This window comes from Eptesicus fuscus, chromosome 3, assembly GCF_027574615.1.
Source record: "Eptesicus fuscus isolate TK198812 chromosome 3, DD_ASM_mEF_20220401, whole genome shotgun sequence".
Classification (NCBI taxonomy): Eukaryota; Metazoa; Chordata; class Mammalia; order Chiroptera; family Vespertilionidae; genus Eptesicus; species Eptesicus fuscus.
The window spans coordinates 112,779,892-112,802,101 of record NC_072475.1 but is presented as its reverse complement, the minus strand read 5'-3'; the positions used below and the strand labels follow the sequence as shown (position 1 = coordinate 112,802,101).

Genomic DNA, 22,210 nt, shown 5'->3' with positions numbered 1-22,210 from the left:
TGCGTGCGTGCGGGCGCGTGGCACTGGGGCCCGCGCGTCCCCCCCGCCCCCCTTCCCGCCCCTCCAGAACTTGGCTGGCCGCAGAGAGGCGCCCGGAGTGGGGCGGGAGCTCGGCGTCAGGAGCGAGAGTCGTGGAGACGAGGGGCCGGGAGTCGCAGCCGCTGGAGCCGGCCCTTCCCCGCTCCCGCTCACACACCTCCTCGGCTCCCACCCCAGCCCGCCCCCCCTCCTCCTCCCGTTCGGGGTTTCGGCGCGGCGGGGGCGCCCCGGGGGTGCCCTCGCCCTCCGGTGCGGACGGGCGGCGGGCGGGATGTGGCGCCTGGTGCCCCCGAAGCTAGGTCGCCTGTCCCGCTCGCTGAAGCTGGCGGCTCTGGGCAGCTTGCTGGTGCTGATGGTGCTGCACTCGCCGTCGCTGCTCGCCTCCTGGCAGCGCAACGAACTGACCGACCGGCGCTTCCTGCAGCTCAATAAGTGCCCGGCGTGCTTCGGCACGAGCTGGTGCCGCCGCTTCCTCAACGGGCAGGTGGTGTTCGAGGCGTGGGGCCGCCTGCGCCTGCTGGACTTCCTCAACGTGAAGAACGTCTACTTCGCGCAGTATGGCGAGCCCCGCGAGGGCGGCCGCCGCCGCGTGGTGCTCAAGCGCCTGGGCTCGCAGCGCGAGCTGGCGCAGCTCGACCAGAGCATCTGCAAGCGGGCCACCGGCCGGCCCCGCTGCGACCTGCTGCAGGCCATGCCGCGCACCGAGTTCGCGCGCCTGAACGGCGACGTGCGGCTGCTGACGCCCGAGGCCGTGGAGGGTTGGTCCGACCTGGTGCACTGCCCCTCCCAGCGCCTGCTCGACCGCCTGGTGCGCCGCTATGCCGAGACCAAGGACTCGGGCAGCTTCCTGCTCCGCAACCTCAAGGACTCGGAGCGCATGCAGTTGCTGCTGACCCTGGCCTTCAACCCCGAGCCGCTGGTGCTACAGGTAGGCGCGGAGCCCGGGCCGGGCGGCGTGCGGGAGGGGGCTCCGCGGGAGCCGGAGAGCTGGCCCGCCCGGCCCTCCTTACCCAGTGTGCACCCCACCCTTGGGCCCGGCGTGGGAAGGGGGCGACGCGGGGGAACTTCGACTCTGCGGGATTGCGGAGGGCGCCCGGGGCGGGTGCGGAGTCCGCCCTCGTCTTCTGGACGCGGCGCTTCTCGGATGTGACTGCGGATCCTTCCACACCAGAGGGGGCGCTTCTGCTCTGCTCCAGAATGTCTCTCCTGCTAGTTTTCTTGGGCTCTCCTTTGCCTTTCTGATTTTATCCGCCGGCCTGGACTTCCGTGGCACAGTCCGTCCACGAGTCCTTGGACCTTTCTTAGTTCTTCTCAAGTGTTTTCTTTACCGCATCTGCTCTCCCCTTTGGTACCCTGCAAGGCTGACCGACCTGCGGCTCCAGAGTCTGTCCTTCTTTTATTCCTTCGCTCATTTACCTGGCAAATCCTTGGAAAAGCTGATTTGAGGACAAGTTGGGGAAGATAGGGACTGAAATGGGGACTGTGGTCAGGGGTGGGGTTAATCAAGAAGAGGAAAACATTAAGGCTTCCTTGGATATGGGGGCTGGGAGGGTTATGGCCAGGACGGTTGCATCCTGCTCCTGTGACCTTCCCTATTCTGGCATTTTGCTGCAGGAAAGGTGAAATGTTAGGCCCGGGCAAGTAAAAGGGGAAAGAGATTCTCACCTCTCTAATGGAGTTATTGGCTCTCCCTTGACCTTGGTAAAACAAATGTACCTTTTAGGGGAGTATGTTGAGTTCTTTGTACCGTGACAGCAAAAAAGAAAACAAAAAAAGAAAAGAAAAAACAAGGTTGTGTTTACCTTTGGAGCAGTCACTGAGCTGCTGCGCGTTCCCACCCAGGCGGAGAGCTGTACCCTTGGATAGTGGTTACACCTGTGCGGGTGTGGTCCCTCTGATAACCCAAGGAAAAACTACTTGCTCATTTTCCACACCAGTTTTGCTGTAGTATTTGAAATACAAGGGGAAAAAGAAACCATGATTTAAAAGTAATCACAAATAATTGTGATATAATTTATGTCCTGTTTGCACTGTTAGGAATGTCACTGATTGCTGGGGGTTTTCTATGGGGTTGCATAAATTAGGAATGTATCATATTCATTTATGTTGCTTTCTTTTCTCAAGATCCACTGCCCAGATTAGCTAAGAGAAACTAGTTTCCTTTGATTGGTTCAACCAGATAATTGTAACACAAAATAAATATTTTGCCTCAAACAAAACTTTAGTATGAGTCTTGGTAAATTTTAAGTTGTGATAGGATATAGTATGTAATGAATCAAATTCAAAGTATGGATTGTATGTTAAATACTGCTCTCTTTAACAGTGAAATGGCTAAACGTCCATTGAAGAGGTTGTTTTAAAACTAGTCATCCGTTAAAGTTTAAGTCTGTATTTGTGATATATACATTTGATTTGACACTTTTTGAAAATTTGAACTGCCTTTCTCTTTGAGAAATAGATGATTATGTTAGCAAGGTGATCCCTGAAAAAAGATTTAGCATTTGTAGTTTGCTGAGTATATTAGTCTCTTAATTCTCTGGGATTCCAAAATTTAGTAAGGAGCTACAGTAGTAGAATACACATTTTCTGCACTTAACAATAATGGCTGCCTATTAAAAGACTTGAGGCCCGGTGCCTGAAATTCATGCCCTGGGGGGGGGGTTGTCCCTGAGCCTGGCCTGCGCCCTCTTCGCAGTCGGGAGCCCTGCAATCAATTGCCCCCACAGAGGGAGGCCCCACCCACCTGCTGCTGCCAGATAGCCTGGGCCTCCCTCTTTGGGGCAATTGGGGAGCCCCCTCATTGATCCCCCCTCAGGCTTGTGGCCTGAGCCTCCCTCTGTGGGGCGATCATGGGGCCATGGCGAGGCCCCGACCAATCGCATCGCACCCGCCTTGGCTAGCCTGGTGCCAGTGGGTGTCATAGCGTGGTCATTCCGCTGTTCGGCCTCTCAGTCAATTTGCATATTATGCTTTTACTAGAGGCCTGGTGCACAAAAATCATGCACGGGGGGGGGGGGGGACCTGTCCCTCAGCCCAGCCTGCACCCTCTCCAATCTGGGACCCCTCAAGTGATGTCCCTCTCACAATCCAGGACCACTGGCTCCCAACCGCTTGCCTGCCTGCCTGATTGCCCCTAACTGCTTCTGCCTGCCAGCCTAATCACTCCCTAACAACTCCTCTGCCAGCCTGATCAATGCCTAACTGCTCCCCTGCCTGCCTGGTCACCCCTAACTGCCCTCCCCTGCTGGTCCGGTCACCCCTAACTGCCCTCCCCTCTGGCCTGGTCAACCCTAACTGCCCTCCCCTGCCAGCTTGGTCCCCCCCAACTGCCCTCCCTTGCAGGCCTGGTCCCCCCCAACTGCCCTCCCCTGCAGGCCCGGTTACCCCTAACTTCCCTCCCTTGCCAGCCTGGTCGCTCCTAACTGCCCTCTCCTGCAGGCCCAATTGCCCCTAACAGCCTTCCCCTGCCGGCCTGGTCACCCCTAACTGCCCTCTCCTGCCAGCCATCTTGTGTCCACATGAGGGCGGCCATCTTGTGTGTTGGAGTGATGGTCAATTTGCATATTACCTCTTTATTATATAGATTTATATAGGATCATTATAGAATTTTATCAGGTAATGATAACTATTGACATGTTAGAAACAGCTAATGTTAAAACTAATATTTTAAAAACATGTATCAGTTCTTTATAAACATGACATTTGAATATGAGAAACTTCAGCATTTGATAAGCAAGTAGAAAAAGAAGGCTTATTTTTAAATAAGTGATCTTCATAGAGCTGCTACTTTCTTTATAGAACCACTTTATCTTTGGTAAAAACTTGTGAGTTTAGAAGTGTGGACAATATTACTTGAGGTCTGATGATGGTATAAAACCACTAAAATGAAAGGAATCTTAAAATTCTGTGATCAACTACAAAGATAGTTACATACTAAGTCAAATCGTGATGTTCATTACTTTTTGTTATCTAGACAAATGTATACAATTTTAGTATTTATACCAGTTTATATAAACTTTTGTTAGTTTTGGAATACTAGTTGATAATAGTAGAAAAACTCACTAAAATTTGGTTCTTTATTTATATATGTTTTTTGGTTCATGTATTTTTTTTCTTTACCCGGAGGATTTTTTTTTTTTTTTTTAGAGAGAGAGTAGAAGGAGGGGGAGAGAGAGAGAAACATTGATGTGAGAGGGACATATGGATTGGTTGCCTCCCACACGCACCCCAATGGGGGCCAGGGACCCAGCCTGCATCTGAGGTATGTGCCCTTGACCAGAATCTAACCAGGGATCTTCAGTCCGCACGCTGACACTATCCATTGAGGGAGATTGATGTATTTTTAAAAATGTTTTTGTAAGGGTACAAGCATGTGTTTTACAGTTTAAGGAGGAACTCACTACTCCCCCCCAACCCCACCCCCAAGGAGAGAACTACTTACTGAATTTTTGGACATTTTGTGACGAACTAGATTTTTTCTATCTTATAATGCCTAAAAATTAATTTGGAGAAAAAGTCTTTTGAACTGGCATCATCTAAGTTATCTTAACAAAAGTTCCAGTGTGGTAAGCATGTTTCCAAAATAAACATTTAAAAACTTCCTTTATAAGGTACTAATGAAATAATTGGGGAAAAAATTATAAACATCAAGCAACTTTGTTTTCTACTCTGATACATTCTTTTCATCCTCACCCTTTTTAACTTCACCAAGAAATATATTTCAATTACAAGTATGCCATAATCCTATGAAAAAATTTGGGGAGAAGGACTTTGTTCGTGCAATAGCATTCTTGGAATATTCAAAAGTTGAGGTGTTGAAATATTTGGCAGAATGGCAACATGTTTTCTATTACTGTATTGGTAAATTTTCTATCAGTATTTGTTCTATTCTTGAAGTTATAGAAGTTGTGTATGAGAAAAAAATGTTGCCTGGATTTCCTGAAGTTCAGACTATATCTCTGACTTTTTCATCTGGAGATACTAAAGATGGTTCCTTAGAAATAAAGGAAGCTCTTGGTTGTTCAGGGAGGTGAAGGTGGAAATTTGTTTTACTGTTATATTTTGTAGAACTTTATTTGCCTTAAGTTTTCTGAATCATGATTTTAATAGGACTTCTTTGATTTTTACAGTATGTAACTATCATTTAAGCTTTGCATTTTAAGCTTTTATTTATTTTTTAAAATATATTTTTTATTGATTTCAGAGAGAGGAAGGGAGAGGGAGAGAGAGAGAAACATCAATGATGAGAGAGAATCACTGATTGGCGGCCTCCTGCATGTCCCCCACCAGGGATCGAGCCCACAACCCTGGCATGTGCCTTTGACCGGAATCCACTGAGCCAAACCAGTGAGGGCTAAGCTTTTTTTTAAATTCCTGTAAATGGCATGATACATTCAAAACACCTTATATAGTAGTGCCTGATTCATAGTAAGCACTCAATGTTAGACATTAAATAAGGTAAAGGTAACTCTATCTAGTGTAGTTGATCAGCTGTTTTGAAGCTTGTTTAGTATGGATCACCTTAAAAACAGTTATTATTCCTGCTATCAACCATGTTTTTATTTACTTTGATTTAGTACATTCCTACATTATAGGATGGATTTTAAAGACAACTTTGAGTGATTGTTGTTTTTACACTTAAAAATCATTTCTACAGGTGAAGAATATGTTTTTAAGGTCTAATGCCTAAACTAGTTTTTGAAGTAAACAAAATATTATGGCCGTTTAGCTAATTACAGGTTGATAAACTTTTTTTATGGGATTTATCTATAAAGTGAGACTGTTGGTTTAGATCTTTCTCCTTTTCAACCCCAACAACCTGGGACTTGACTAGAGAAAGTATTTTTTTTTACATCTTTTTTGAGCTTGACTTTAATTTGTGGGTTTAAGCTCTTCTAAAAGGGGGTTGGGAGGTTTGGGACTTGGCCAGAATGCATAAACAACCCTATTTCACATTTGTCTTTCTATCCCAAAATGTTTACACACATGAAATCATATTAAAACAAAACAAAACCAAAGACTGCCTTTACAGGAAAAAATATGGAGGTAAAGGTATCCAAGGTCTCGTGGGTCTGTATTGCATTTAGAAAGGATGTTCTAAACTTTGTCTCAGGAGTTTCTATTCAAGCAACAGCGTGGGGAGCCATCTAACACTCCAACTGGCTGCCGCTGCAGTAACTGCATTCCCAGATTTAGGCTTCAGAGATGGTTCTGACTAGATAGTTCTGAGTAGAGCACTTTTTATTTAATAAATTCATAAGCTTAAGTCTAGAGGGTTTTGGTTGTTTTTCATCGGAGGCTTTATTGACATTTTTGACACTTGAATGCCCTTCATGAAAGATCAAACAAAAATAATTCGGTATACCTCAGATCCAAGAAGAGGGAGACTTGTATTTTGGAAAGACCATAGAAATAGACAGTAACCCTTAGGAAAGCATCACTTCCAGGTAAGTGGACTAAAATAATTTGACATCCTGACACATTTTCTGGATTATTCCATATCTTTTTACAGTTATTAATTCTGAGTTTTTTTTTTTTCTGACTTTTTCTAGTCTTTGAACTCTTTTTATTTTTATGTGTCCACTGCATGGGTCAGCACATGTTCCTCAAGTGTGTTGGTGGGAAATAGAAAGCTTAATTTGGAGGGGATCTGCTTTCTGGACATAGGTTTTCAGTTTCTCAGGGTATGTTCAGACTGGTTTTTAATCTCTGTTGTATTGGCTTATGGTCTCTGGCCTACATCCTATATTGCTATCATTGCTGCTGACTCTTTTTTTTTTTAATCCTCACCCTAGGATATTTTCCCACTTATTTTTAGAGAGAGTGGAAGAGAAAGGAAAAGAGAGAGAGAAATATCAGTGTAAGAGAAACACATCGATTGGTTGCCTCCTGCATGAGCCCTGACCAGGGACCAGGCTGGGGAGAAGCCTACAACCGAGGTACATGCCCTTGACTGGAATCGAACCCTGGTCTGCAGGTGGATGCTCTATCTACTGAGCCAAACTGGCTAGGGCTGCTGCAAACTCTTTAGAATGCTGGCATTTTTTTCTCTTTTCACTCATTATTTGTATATTAAGCCAGGAGGGCCTTAAAATATAATCCCTGCATTTTTCCTACATATACAGTGAACTTTAGTATATGATTGTAAAATGTCTAAAGACTTTAATTACTAGTGTAAGATGAAGATAGTTACTCATCCTGGTCATAGACCCTGAATGGCTTTAAATTATATAATCAATTTGTATTTTATCCAATTTGTCATTTTAAAAAATAGATTCTTGATGGGAAGCTATCTGTGAAATAACTGGAAGCTCTTTGGAATTAGAGTCAGAAGAAATTAATTTTGTTCATTTGATAAATATTGTGTAAGGCATTTGGACTGAAAGGATCTTTCAAGGCAGCAAGAAGCTTACTGTGTAGGAGGTAACTATATAAATAATTACTGTCAATATAGCATAGTAACTCCTACAAAAAAATCATGCACTCCATTAGATAATTATTTAGGAGAGGCTATCTGGGTATATCTTCATACACATGGATGCTAGGGAAAATTTCATACAGGAATTGAGTTCTGAAGGATAAATGGAATTCTGCCCATAGATTGGGGGAGGAGGAGACAGAAGCAGTAATGGGGACAGTATTGAGATAGCATCACTAACCTTAAAGTTAGTGAGTGGCATTGAACAAGTTATTTAATGTTTAAGAGCCTGACTTTGTGTGTGTGTGTGAGAGGTTTTTTTTGTGTTTTGTTTTGTTTTTTTTGGGGGGGTGGGTCTTATTTATTTATTTTTAAATTTTTATTTTATTTTATTTTTTTAATTTCTTTATTGATTAAGGTATCACATATTTGTCCTCATCCCCCCATTCCCATCCTCATACACCCCTCCCCGTGCATGCGCCCTCCCCCCCGCCCCCTCCCTCCCGTTGTCCTTAACCACTGGTTAGGCTCATATGCATGCACACAAGTCTTTTGGTTGATCTCTTCCCTATATCCCCACCCTCCCCTACCCTCCCTCTGAGGCCCAACAGTCCGATCCATGCCTCCTTGTTTCTGGGTCTGTTCTTGTTCATCAGTCTATGTTGTTCATCATTTCCCCTAGATGAGTGAGATCATGTGCTATTAGAAATACACTTATAAGAACCGAAAATGAGACAAGCAATAATGGTTATGCTGAAAGGCAAATTAATCAGTCTGTAGTTCTGGGCCAACAGTTCTTTTGAGACCCAATTTCAATGTCAAACAGTTCCTTATGTGTACATGTCAGCACTGACATTTCAGTTCTGGATGGTGGACAAATGGTGGTAATGCAGGTCCAACCCTCTCTAGTTTGATCCTGGGCAACCTCCAGTAATGCACAGCTGCTGACTACTAGTATGGTAAGGCGATGTCAGCGTCTTCCATCTCTGGACTGCTTCTCTTCTATCTTCATGGCTGGAGTAGTCCTGTCAATTCCTCTCTGTTGCCGGAATCCACATGGTCTCGGAGTTGTTTTCTGAAAATATACAAACACATTCTCGACCAAAAGTTAATAAAGGAATCCTCTCTAATAATAGGCAAATATGCAAATTGACCATACCTCCGACACACCCACAAGCCACACCCAATCAGAGCGAGTATGCAAATTAACCCAAACCAAGATGGCTACAGCCACAGAGAGCAAGGTTTCCTAGGTAACAGAGGAAGCCAAGCTTTCTGCCTGCCCTAGCCAGGCCTAAGCCTCCACTCAAGCTACAAAGTTTCAATTATAGAAGGTAAACAAATTCAAACAAATGGCGGCAGAATGGAGCTTGAGAGTGCAGGCCAGGGTTGCCGCCGGCAACAGGGGAAGCAAAGCTTTCCGCACACCCTGGCCTGGCCCACCCGCTTAAGGCAACAAACTTTCAATTATAACCCCAACACAAATGGCTGCCAGCCGGCCTCGGAGGGAGCCCCAGACTTGGCTCTGCTCCAGGCTACAAAGTTTCAATTGTAGAAGGAAAATAAATTCCAGATACCAGGGCCTCTGCTTGGGTTGCCAGGGGGTGTGGCCGGCCTGAAAACCACCACAGGCCCCTCGCTCAGGCCGCCCCACACCCCAAGGGAACCCCCACCTGATCCGGGACACCCTTCAGGGCAAACCAGCTGGCCCCCACCCCTATACCAGGCCTCTGTCCTATCTAATAAAGGAGTAATATGCAGATTGATCATCACTGCAACACACAATGTAGCTGCCCCCATGTGGTCAAAGATTCTGCCCCTATGTGGACACAAGATGTCCACCACAAGATGGCCAGCAGGAGAGGGCAGTTGGGAGGCACCCGGCCTGCAAGGGAGGGCAGTTGAGAAGGACCAGGCTTGCAAGGGAGGGCAGTTGAGACGAACCAAGCCTGCAAGGGAGGGCAGTTGGAGGTGATCAACCCTGCAGTAGAGGGCAGTTAAGGGTGACCAGGCTGGCAGAGGAGGGAAGTTGGGGGCAAACAGGCTGGCAGCGGAGTGGTTAGGGGGTGATCAGGCTGGCAGGCAGAAGCGGTTAGGGGCAATCAGGAAGGCAGGCAGGCAAGCAGTTGGGAGCCAGCAGTCCTGGATTGTGAGAGGGATGTCCGACTGTCCGTTTAGGCCCGATCCCACTGGGATCGGGCCTAAACGAGCAGTCGGACATCCCTCAAGGGGTCCCATATTGGAGAGGGTACAGGCTGGGCTGAGGGACAACACCCCTCCGTGCACGAATTTCGTGCACTGGGCCTCTAGTATTTTCTATAAATTTTACTTGGGATTCTTTTTCATTTTTTGCCCAAATGATTTTCCTCTGGCTTGTTTTGACACCATGTGTGTTTTTCATGGGTGTTTTGCATTTAGCATTACAATTAATTTTCTAAAGTACAAATTTTCTAGATGTAATTTACTTACAGGATATTTTTCCTTACATGATATTCTTCTACAACCCTCCCCCCCCTTTTTTGATTTAAATATTAGGGGGCTTTTTAAAATTTCACAATGTAGTCTTGATAGCTTTTAAATTTTAATTTTTTGCATTATAATATGACTGCTTTAGGTTCATTACATGTTACACAATTTTATCATGGGAAGAACTACCAATAAAAATTTTAGTTAACACTTTAGGAACTGCTTTTTGTCCAGTACTATTAATTTTTCTAGAACATTCCCTTATTTCAATTAGCCAATTTAAATTAGCCTGAAAACTTGACTACTATTTTACTGTCAAATTTATTACTCTAACAACAACCTTATTTTACCCTGTAAATATTAGTGGAAAGGATTATTTGCCTTCTTGAGTAGGTCCTGAGCATTCCTAGTGGTAGGCTGGATTTAGATATCAAAAACCCACTTCCCCACACCATGGGTTCAAGACAACTCAAACAATTCTTGTTGCAGTGAGAGGGCAGCTGCTGTCGGCCAAGTCTGTGTCTGTTACCCGGGTCCCGATTTGAGCTGGGCATGGGAAGTTAAGCAGCCATGGGGGCAGGAGACTTCCTTCAGAAGGGGTGAGGGTTCAGGCCACTGCCAAGTTAGGGGGGTGAGGGTCTGTGCCCCACCTCTGTTGACCCCCAAGTTCTCTCCTGATGGCCCCACTGCGACTGTGCCTGTTTTAGGTTGTTCCTCCCCTGAGGAATCTTACCCGTCTCTGGCTAACCAGCCATTCTCCGGGGCCAAGCAGGGTGATGTGAGGTGAGGTTCTGTCTCCTTGGTAGCCTATGCCCCCATGGCCTCCACGCCCAGCAGCCTGCCTTGGGATCCCCTCGCCTGCTGGCAGGGCCCCAGCACTGATCACATTTCTTGTGGAACCCGGGTTTCTTCTCCCGGGAGGGCCCAGCTTGCCCCACTGGGTGAGACACAGATCCATAGTACCAGTCATCATGAGGCTTCAACCTCGACATGAACAGAAAGCTCAGGCAATAGCTGTGAGCAATTGGATTGTGAGAAGAGGGTCCCTCTTGGCCAAAAGGGCAAGAGGGACCAATATAGAATGCTCAGGTGCCTTCCCAGGAGGCCCTCTACACAATGGAAGGGATTAAATCTTTACATGTCCTTGTTAAATTGCTGCCAGACATTCAAAGAATTAGTTTGTAAGTTTGCTTAGGATATTGTGTATTATGCTGTTGTAATTCTAAAATATCAAGAGATGTGCTACCTTTGTCTCCAAGCACCAAAAAGATGATTTTTTTTTATTGATCCCCAAGGATGTGAGGTACTATTATATGTAATGGGGGTAATCCAAATCTGGGAAGAATTTTAATGACATTGTAGAATAATATCATGTAAGGATATTCTTTGCTCTATGCCATGGCAATTCCCTTTCAAACTGGCTGTCCAATTCTTTTTGTATAGACAAGGTCTTAATTACATTTTCTGCACCTCTCCAGTGGGCAAGTAGTGATAGTAGTGATACCCTTTCTTTGGTGTCCACACAAGCCAGAAACCTCTCTTTAATTGTACATCCAAAGAGGCATTGCTTTGATTTTGTGTCATGCAAAAGGGAGGCTGGGTAGAGACCCCTGTGTATTTATACTTTCTTGCCCCACCCATGATCCTCCTGGATAACCAAAGTGTTTGGTATTATTGGTGACTACATTAGTCAGGGGATCAGCCCATGTAAGGGGTCTTAACCATGAAGGGTCAGGAGCATAAGTCCAAAATACTTCCCCATTTTCCCCAGTTAATATTACCGTACATCTGATGATTGCTAGCATGGTTAGAAAGGTGTTCTCAGGCATTCTTGGGTTTCTGGTTACCTCACAATTCCTTCCCTGAGGTTTAACGTTCTGTTTGATGTTTCTCTGTCTCTGAATCTTTTTTTTCTTTTTTCTATCAGTTTATGTTGTTCACTATATTCCACAAATGAGTGAGATCATGTGATATTTATCTTTCTCTGCTTCGCTTATTTCACTAAGCATAATGTTCTCCATCTCCATCCATGTTGTTGCAAATGGTAAGAGCTCCTTCTTTTTTACCGCAGCGTAGTATTCCATTGTGTAGATGTACCACAGGTTTTTAATCCACTCATCTGCTGATGAGCACTTAGGCTGTTTCCAAATCTTAGCTATTGTAAATTGTGCTGCTATGAACATTGGAGTGCATATATCCTTTCTGATTGATGTTTCTAGTTTCTTGGGATATATTCCTAGAAGTGGGATCACTGGGTCAAATGGGAGTTCCATTTTTAGTTTTTTAAGGAAACTCCATACTGTTCTCCACAGTGGCTTCACCAGTCTGCATTCCCACCAGCAGTGCAAAAGAGTTCCTTTTTCTCCGCATCCTCGCCAGCACTTGTCATTTCTTGCCTTGTTGATAATAGCCATTCTGATAGGTCTGAGATGGTACCGCATTGTTGTTTTGATTTGCATCTCTCTGATGATTAGTGACTTTGAGCAGGTTTTCATATGTCTCTTGGCCTTCCTTCTATCTTCTTTCTAAATGTATCTATTTAGATCAGTTGCCCATTTTTTGATTGGGTTGTTTATCTTCTTTTTGTGAAGCTGCATGAGTTCCCTGTAAATGTTGGAGATTAAATCCTTATCGTTGATATCATTGGCAAATATGTTCTCCCATGCAGTGGGCTTCCTTGTTTTATTGATGGTTTCTGTTGCTGTGCAAAAGCTTTTTATTTTGATGTAGTACCATTTGTTTATTTTCTCTTTAGCTTCCATTTCCCTAGAAGCAGTATCAGTGAAGATGGTCTTATGACATATGTCAGAGATTTTTCTGCCTATAGATTCCTCTAGTATTTTTATGGTTCCCATCTTATGTTTAAGTCCTTGATCCATTTTGAGTTTATTTTTGTGTATGGTGTAAGTTGGTGGTCTAGTTTCATTTTTTTGCATGTGTCTGTCCAATTTTCCCAACACCATTTATTGAAGAGACTGTCTTGACTCCATTGTATGTTCATGCTTCCTTTGTCAAATACTAATTGAGCATAGCGATTTGGATCGATTTCTGGGTTCTCTATTCTATTCCATTGATCTATATGTCTGTTCTTGTGCCAATACCAGGCAGTTTTGAGAACAGTGGCTTTGTAATACAGCTTGATATCTGGTATTGAGATCCCTCCTACTTTGTTCTTCTTTCTCAGGATTACTGTAGCTATTCGGGATCTTTTTTTATTCCAGATGAATTTTTGAAAGTTCGTTCTACATCTGTGAAATATGCCGTTGGTATTTTAATGGGAAGTGCATTGAATCTATAGATTGCTTTGGGTAGTATGGACATTTTGATGATGTTGATTCTACCAATCCATGAACATGGTATATTCTTCCATCTGTTTATGTCTTCCTGTATCTCTTTTTTCAGTGTTGTGTAGTTTTCCGTGTATAGGTCTCTTACCTCTTTAGTTAAGTTTATTCCTACGTATCTTAATTTTTTTGGTGTGATGGTAAATGCGATTGCTTTTATAGTCTCTCTTTCTGTAAGTTCATTATTGGTGTATTGAAATGTCATAGATTTCTTGTCATTATTTTTGTATCCTGCTACTCTGCCGAATTCATTTATTAAGTCTAATAATTTTTCCATGGCGTCTTTAGGGTTTTCTATGTACAATATCATGTCATCTGCAAATAAGGACAGTTTTACTTCTTCTTTTCCAATTTGGATGCCTTTTATTTCTTCTTCTTGTCTAATTGCAATGGCTAATACTTCCAGTACTATGTCAAACAGGAGTGGTGAGAGTGGGCATCCCTGTCTTGTTCCTGTTCTTAGGGGAAATGGTTTTAGTTTTTGTCCATTGAGTATGATGTTGGCTGTGGGTTTGTCATATATGGCTTTTATTATGTTGAGGTATGATCCTTCTATTCCCAGCTTGCTGACAGGTTTTTTAAAGAAAGGGTTTTGGATTTTGTCAAATGCTTTTTCTACATCAATTGAGGACTATGTGGTTTTTATCTCTCAATTTGTTTATGTGATGTATCACGTTTATTCATTTGCGAATATTGTACCATCATTGCATCCCAGGGATAAATCCTACTTGGTGATGGTGTATGATCTTTCTGATGTACTGCTGGAGCCGATTTGATAGAATTTTGTTGAGGATTTTGGCTTCTATCTTCATGAGGGATGTTGGCCTGTAATTCTCTTTCATTGTGTTATCTTTATCTGGTTTTGGTATTAGGGTGATGCTGGCTTCATATAAGGAGCTTTGGAAGTGTTCCTTCCTCTTGAATTTTCTGAAATAGTCTGAGGAGGATAAGTTTTAGTTCTTCCTTGAATGTTTTGTAAAACTCTCCTGTGAAGCCGTCTGGCCCCGGGCTTTTGTTTGCTGGAAGCTTTTTGATGACTGCTTCAATTTCTTCCATAGTTATCAGCCTATTGAGATTTTTAGTATCTTCCTGAGTCAGTTTTGGGAGGTTGTATTTTTCTAGGAATGTGTCCATTTCCTCCAGGTTGTCTAGTTTGTTAGAATAGAGTTGTTCATAGTATTTTTAAATAATCTTTTGTATTTCTGTGGGGTCTTTTGTTATTTCACCTCTTTCATTTCTGATTTTATTTATTTGGGTCTTCTCTCTCTGCTTTTTGGTGAGCTTGGCTAGAGGTTCATCAATCTTGTTTATCCTTTCAAAGAACCAGCTCTTGGTTTTATTGATCTTTTGTATTGTTTTTTTGGTGTCTTTGTCATTCATTTCTGCTCTGACCTTTATTATTTCCTTCCTTCTGCTCGCTATGGGCTTTTCTTGTTGCTCTCTTTCTAATTCTTTGAGTTGTTGAGTTAGATGATTTATTACCATTTTTTCTTGTTTTTTGAGGTAGGCCTGTAGAGCTATACATTTTCCTGTCAGGACTGCTTTCATTGTGTCCCATAGTATTTGCATTGTTGTGTTTTTATTGTCATTAGTCTCCAGGATGTTTTTAATTTCTTCTTTGATGTCATTGTTAACCCAGTCATTGTTTAATAGCATGTTATTCAGTTTCCAAGTGTTTGAATTTTTTGGAATGTTTTTATTGTAGTTTATTTCTAATATTATGCCATTGTGGTCTGAGAAAATGCTTGATATGATTTCAATCTTTTTGAATTTGGGGAGACTTTGTTTGTGACCCAATATGTGGTCTATTTTTAAAAATGTCCCATGTGCACTTGAGACAACTTTCTATTCCGTGTCTATCGAGTGAAATGCTTGATGATGTCAATTAGGTCCAGCTGATCTAGTCAATCATTTAGAATTGCTGTTTCTTTGCTGATTTTTTTGTCTAGATGATTTATTCAGTGATGTCAGCAGTGTATTAAAGTCTCCTACTATGATTGTATTGTTGTCGATCTCTCCCTTGATATCTTCCAGGAGTTTTGTTATGTATTTAGGTTCTCCTGCATTGGGTGCATATATGTTTATCATGGTTATATCCTCTTGTTGTATCGATCCCTTTAATATTATGAAGCGGCCTTCCTTATCTCTTGTTATGGCCTTCACTTTGAGGTCTATTTTGTCAGAAATAAGTACTGCTACACCAGCTTTTCTTTCATTTCCATTTGCCTGAAAGATGTTTTTCCATCCCTTCACTTTCAATCTGTATGAGTCCTTTATTCTGAGATGGGTCTCTTGTAGACAACAAATATATGGGTCGTGTTTTTTATCCATTCAGCCATTCAATGTCTTTTGATTGGAGCATTTAGTCCGTTTACATTTAAAGTTATTATTGAAAGGTACTTGTTTGTAGCCATTTTTATTTTTTGAGACTATGTTCCTTGTTACCTTTTTCTCTCTTCTTTTTATACCAGTCCCTTTAGCATTTCTTGCATTGCTGGCTTGGTAGTGATAAACTCCCTTAGTATTTTTTTGTCTGTGAAGCTCCTTATTTTCCCTTCAATTTTGAATGATAACCTTGCTGGATAGAGTATTCTTGGATTCAGTCCCTTGGTTTGCATCACTTTGTAGATTTCCTTCCATTCTTATCTGGCCTGGTGTGTTTCTGTTGAGAAATCATTTGATAATCTAATGGGAGTTCCCTTGTATGTAACTTTCTGTCTCACTCTTGCAGCCTTTAAGATTCTCTCTTTGTCCTGAGTATTTGCCATTGTAGTTATAATGTGTCTTGGTGTGGGTCTTTTCGGTTTCATCCTGTTTGGGACTCTCTGAGCTTGTGTGACTTTTTTCTTTGCCACATCAGAGAAGTTTTCTGATAATATTTCTTCAAATCGTTCTTCTAACCCTTGTTTCTCTTCCTGTTGTTCTGGCACCCCTATTTTTCGTATGTTGTTTCGTTTCATGTTGTCCTATAGCTCCCTTAGGCTCTCCTCCTGTCTTTTAATTTTTTTCTCCAATTGCAATTCAGTTTGGCTGTGTTTTGCTTCCCTGTCTTCTAGTTCACTAATTCGGTCCTCCGCTTCTCCTAGTCTACTGTTGAAACTTTCCATGGTGTTTTTTATTGCAGCTATATCACTCTTCATTTCTTCTTGATTCTTACATAAGTTGTTGATTTTTTCATCCTTTTCTTCTTGACTCTTGCATAAGATGTTAATTTTTTCTTCCATTTGATTTATGAACTCTATGACCTTATTCTGAATTCTTTTTCTGACATATTGCATGCCACTTTCACTTAGCTGCTTTTCTGGCGTTTCCTCCTTTTCTTTCCTTTGGGGGTATCTTTGTCTACCCATTTTTGGTCTCACTGACTGATCTAGATGTCGAGCTGTGCAGGGGCTGCTCCTTGGGTGGCAGTGGCTTCTCTGGCTGCAGTTGCTCCTCAGGCAGTCACGGTAGCAGCTGCTTCTCAGTTGGCAGTGCTTCTTCTGGTGGGTGCTGTTCGCAGCAGTGGTGCCTCCTCTGGCTGGTGGGGGAGGCTGCTCGTATAGCTGCTGTTCCTTGAATGGGGGTGGGCTGATTATGAGGTTGCTGTGAAACTGGCTGCTCCCACAGCTGCTGGACAGAGGCAGGCCACATGAAGCTGCTGCTCTTAGGCCTGTGGCGGGTTGTTCACAGTTCTGCTGCTCCTTGGACAAGAGCAGGCTGCTCACGTGTCTGCTGTTCACGTAGTTGCAGTGCCCTGAGCTAAAGCGTTGGGCCGGTCAGAGGGGAACCTGCTTCCAAACTCACAGGAGCCTGCGCCCTGGGCAGCTGGAGCCTCGTTGACTGTGGGATCACAGCCTAGGTAGCGTGTCCCTGGCAGGGGTGGCTGTAGAGTCCCAGGTGTTATCTGAGGGCACTCTGGTTGGAGTTGAGGTTGGGAACCCGGTTACAGCAGCTCTCCCCTTCATAAAGGCTAGGCCCCTTAGGACAAGCTGGCCTTCCGGTACTGTTTGCAATGGTAGCAGAAGCTGTCTAGTTAGGCGAGCCTGATTAGCCTGCCCCTGAAGGTCCTGTGGGATCTAACTGTGCCTCACTCACTCACTCACACACAGATACCCCTCCTGACCACACGCTCCTCTTTTACTCCCTCACTCACTCTTGCTCTTTCCCTCACTGCCGCATTCTTCCTGCCTCTATAGTTGGGTCTGGGGTGTTGTTGACCCTTTCGTGGATGGAGTTTTCTCTCCAGGTGTCTGGTTATGTGGCTTGCTCTCAAGCCCCTTGGCCTGACCAGATAAAATTCACCTCAACAAGACACAACACCGAGGGAACTAAGCACAAATGAACTCATGACACCAATAACCCCAATATAAGTGACCACCTGAGAAAAGAGAGATAGGGCAGAGAAAAGAGAGTACAAATGCTATGGAGGAGAGTGAAAAATATATGGGATAAAAGACAAAGGAATAAGATGATTGGGGCAGAATCTGTAGAGGCTGAGCTTATATAGTGAAAATAAGATTTAGAATTGGATGAATATGGGGAGGACCTCAATTTAAATATATTTTTATTGATTTTTTACAGAGAGGAAGGGAGAGGGATAGAGAGTTAGAAACATTGGTGAGAGAGAAACATCAATCAGCTGCCTCCTGCACACCCCCTACTGGGGATGTGCCCGCAACCAAGGTACATGCCCTTATCCGGAATCGAACCTGGGACCTTTCAGTCCGCAGGCCAGTGCTCTATCCACTGAGCCAAACCGATTTCGGCAGGAGGACCTCAATTTAATATTGAGGAAGTAGAAAGGGAATAAGTGGATGAGACGAAAGCAAATGAGAAGAAAAAATAATAAATTTAAAAAAATGATTTCAAAAATAGTATAAAAAAATAAAAAATAGTGATGAAAAATAATGTGAACAGAAATAAAATTAAAAAAGCAACAAACCAAAACAGGAAAACAAAGAAGAAAAGAAGAAAGGAAAAGAAAGAAAAAAGGGATAATAAAAGTAAAAGTGAAAAAAGTGGGGTGTGTTCCTTTGGCTGGCTTATGATTCCATTTGTCTGTACTGTTCTGTTTGTCAGTTTCCGGTTGCTGGGGCTAGGCCCATCCTATGTCCTCAGGGGGTATTCAGATTCCTGGTATTACTCAAGGTGGATCTGGGTGTGGCTATGTTGGTTGCCTGGAGACTGGAGGGAGGGGCTATCTCTCAGGAGAAAATGGTGACCAGGGTTTAGGTGACTCAGCACTAGACCCGCCACCACCTCCCCTGGACCTCCGCCTACTCTTCCCAGATTCCACAAGCCCACACCTTCTCCCGCACCTCAGCCACGGGTAAATGTGTTGGTATCCAAAAGGTCCCATGAACCAGGTTCAGCGGGAGAAGGCACAGGCCCCCGCGTGAGGAGCGACCGCGTCCCCTCTTACCGGCACTGCACAATCCGGCTAGCCCTTCAGAGCTGCCTCAGCTCAGATCCAAAATCCAGACTCCAAGGTCCAAAATCCCCTACCTCCCGCAGTCCCTCGGTCCCCCTTCCCTCTCCCCACCCCCCTTTTTTTTTTACAGACTGACGCTTTTCCTGTCCTCAGGGAATCCGCCCGGCACCCTGTAGACTCCCCCTGACCCTCTGGCCACAGAGTCTCAGCACATTCTCCAGCCCAGAACCTTGATTTTACCTTTTTCAGGGACTTCTGCCCTTCCCGGGTGCAAACTATCTCACCAGCTGCGTCTCTTTGCCAAATTCGGGCTGAATTCCACTCGTTTCAGCTGCTCCCTCCACCCGCTCTGAGACAAGGCACAGGACAAGTCCCTATATTCCACCATCTTTTCTCGGCTCTGAGCCTGAGTTTTTTAATCAGTGAAGTGGAAATGGTAACATTTATCCAACAGAATAATTTTAAAGATTAAAGGAGATATGATTATTTAGATAACATACACAAAATATCTTTAATGATAACTTTTTTTGTGTGTGTTTTTTTAATAAATCTTTATTCAGTTGTTCCTCTTTTTTCCCCACATAGCACCCCTCCACCCAGTTCCCACCCCATCCTCTGCCCTTAACGCCCCCCACTGTCCTCATCCATAGGTATACAATTTTTGTCTAGTCTCTTCCCACACCCCCCACACCCCATTCCCCCCGAGAATTGTCAGTCCACTCTCTATGCCCCTGATTCTATTACATTCACCAGTTTATTCTGTTCATCAGATTTTTTATTCACTTGATTTTTAGATTCACTTGTTGATAGATATGTATTTGTTGTTCATAATTTTTATCTTTACTTTTTTCTTCTTCTTCCTCTTCTTAAAGAATACCTTTCAGCATTTCATATAATACTGGTTTGGTGGTGATGAACTCCTTTAGCTTTTTCTTATCTGTGAAGCTCTTTATCTGCCCTTCAATTCTGAATGATAGCTTTGCTGGGTAGTGTAATCTGGGTTGTAGGTTCTTGCTATTCATCACTTTAAATATTTCTTACCACTCCCGTCTGGCCTGCATAGTTTCTGTTGAGAAATCAGCTGACAATCGTATGAGTGCTCCCTTGTAGGTAATTAACTGTTTTTCTCTTGCTGCTTTTAATATCTCTCTTTGTCTTTTGCTCTTGGCATTTTAATTATGATGTGTCTTGGTGTGGTCCTCTTTGGATTCCTTTTGTTTGGGGTTCTTTGTGCTTCCTGGACTTGTAAGTCTATTTCTTTCACCAGGTAGGGGAAGTTTTCTGTCATGATTTCTTCAAATAGGTTTTCAATATCTTGCTCTCTCTCTTCTTCTGGCACCCCCATAATTCGGATGTTGGTACGCTTGAAGTTGTCCCAGAGGCTCCTTACACTATCTTCATATTTTTGGATTCTTTTTTCTTTTTGCATTTCCGGTTGGGTATTTCTGGCTTCTTTGTATTTCAATCTTTGACTTGATTCTTGCGATCCTCTAGTCTGCTATTGGATCTCTGTATATTATTCTTTATTTCAGTCAGTGTATGCTTAATTTCTAGTTGGTCCTTTTTCATATCCTCAAGGATCTCACTAAATTTATCGGCGGTTTCTAGAAAATTCTTGAAAAACCTTATAACCATGGTTTTGAACTCTATATCCAGTAGTTTGCTCTCCTCCATTTCTGTCATTTGTGACCTGTTTCTTTGTCTCTGCATTTTGGCTGCTTCCATGTGTTGATAGAGTGGCCTTGTGTGCTAGGTGTCCTAGAGGGCCCAGTGGCTCGGCCTCCCCAGTTACCTGAGGTGAACACTCTTGGTGTACCCCTTTGTGGGCTGTGTGCATAGTCTTGTTGTAGTTAAGCCTTGATTGTTGTTGGTATCACTGGGAGAATTGACCTCCAGGCCAATTGGCTGTGAGGATCAGCTGTGTCTACGATGGGAGAACTTCTGTGCTGGAGACACTCTTATGGGGCAAGACTTGCTTCAGTGGGGCTTTGGTGCTCACTGAGTCTGCCCCCTGAGTGTGTCTCTTATGGATCTGAGGAGTTGTAATCTGAATGGTCCCACTCTGACCATTGGGTACACTGGCTCTTGGATCTCCAAGGAGGTGCTAATTTAGCCTCTGCCTGAGGCCACCCAGCAGGAGCTACGGAGAGATCTGCAGATTCCTCTTCTTTGTTTGGGGTTTAGAGGTGCCCAGATGAGGCCCAGCTGTGAAGCAGTGCAGGCTGCTGTGGGGCCTTGGGCTTTCTTTTGGAAGTTCTGAGGCTCTCTGACCCAGCTGCAGTTCGTTAGGTAATTTTAGATTGCAAAAGGCCAGGCCATTCATATGCAAAACCCTCTGGGTACACCTTGGATGGGGCGGGGTCTTAGGGAATCAACAGAGCATAGCAAACAGCTATGGCTGATCCACAGCCCTGCCCTAAGAGGCCCCGGGTCTCAGTGTCCCACGGTAATCGCTGCAAGCACTTCTGAGAGAAAGCCACCCTCAAGTTCCGCCCGATGCCAGACAGTCCAGTTTCTCCCCATATGAGTCTGGATCCCCAGAGTCTTGCCCGGAACTGGAGTTCAGAGCAGTCGGGAGCTTGTGTCTCCCTCCTGATTGAAAAGCCCTTTCCATGCGCGCGCCTCCGTACCTCTGCACTTTACTTCAGCACCTCCTGTGAGTCTCTGTGTGCTTTTCTCTTTCCTTCTAGTTGTAGAACTTCCACTCAGCCAGCCTTCCTGTGGTTCTGGATGGTGTCTGTTTTGTCTTTTAATTGTAGTTTTGAAGTGGTTGTGCGAGGCAGCAAGTTCAGGTGTTTACCTATGCTGCCATCTTGGTTTCTCGATAGCGGTTTTTTTTTTTAAATATATTTTTACTGATTTCAGAAAGGAAGAGAGAGTTAGGGAAAGATAGAAACATCAGTTTTGAGATAGAATCATTGATCAGCTGCCTCCTGCACGCCTCCTACTGGTGATCAAGCCGGAAACCCTGGCATGTGTACTTGACTGGAATCAACGCTGAGACCCTTCAGTCCTCAGGCCAACACTCTATCTACTGAGCCAAACCAGCTAGGGCAATGATAAAGTATTTTTAGAAAATGTTATCCTATATAATAAAGAGGTAATATGCAAATTGACTGTTCCACGCTCACACAAGATGGCCACCCCCATGTGGTCAAAAGATGGCTGCCACAAGATGGCCGGCAGGGGAGGGCAGTTGTGGGTGATCAGGCCTGTAGGGGAGGGTAGTTAGGGGCAACCAGGCCAGCACGGGAAGGCAGTTGGGGGTGACTGGGCCAACAGGGGAGGGAAGTTGGGGGATGGGGCCGCCAGGGGAGGGCAGTTGGTAGCAACTAGGCCTGCAGGGGAGGGCAGTTGGGGGAGACCAGGCCTACAGGGGAGGGCAGTTGGGGGCAGCCAGGCCTGCAGGGGAGGGCAGTTAGGTTTAACTGGGCCAGCAGGGGAGGGCAATTGGGGGTGACCAGGCCTGCAGGGGAGGGCAGTTGCGGGGGGGACCAGGCCAGCAAAGGAGGGCTGTTGGGGGCAATCAGG

General features: G+C 44.3%; 1 protein-coding gene across 1 annotated transcript in view; it reads left to right on the top strand.

Moving 5' to 3' along the window:
* Window positions 1-7: 7 nt before the first annotated feature.
* The window catches only part of DIPK2A (divergent protein kinase domain 2A), a 46,439-nt gene continuing 24,236 nt past the window's right edge, over window positions 8-22,210 (top strand). Inside the window, exon 1 of the mRNA XM_054714123.1 lies at window positions 8-967. Within this exon, the coding sequence (XP_054570098.1) occupies window positions 311-967 (657 nt within the window). The 5' untranslated portion in view covers window positions 8-310. The remainder of the gene's footprint in view (window positions 968-22,210) is intronic.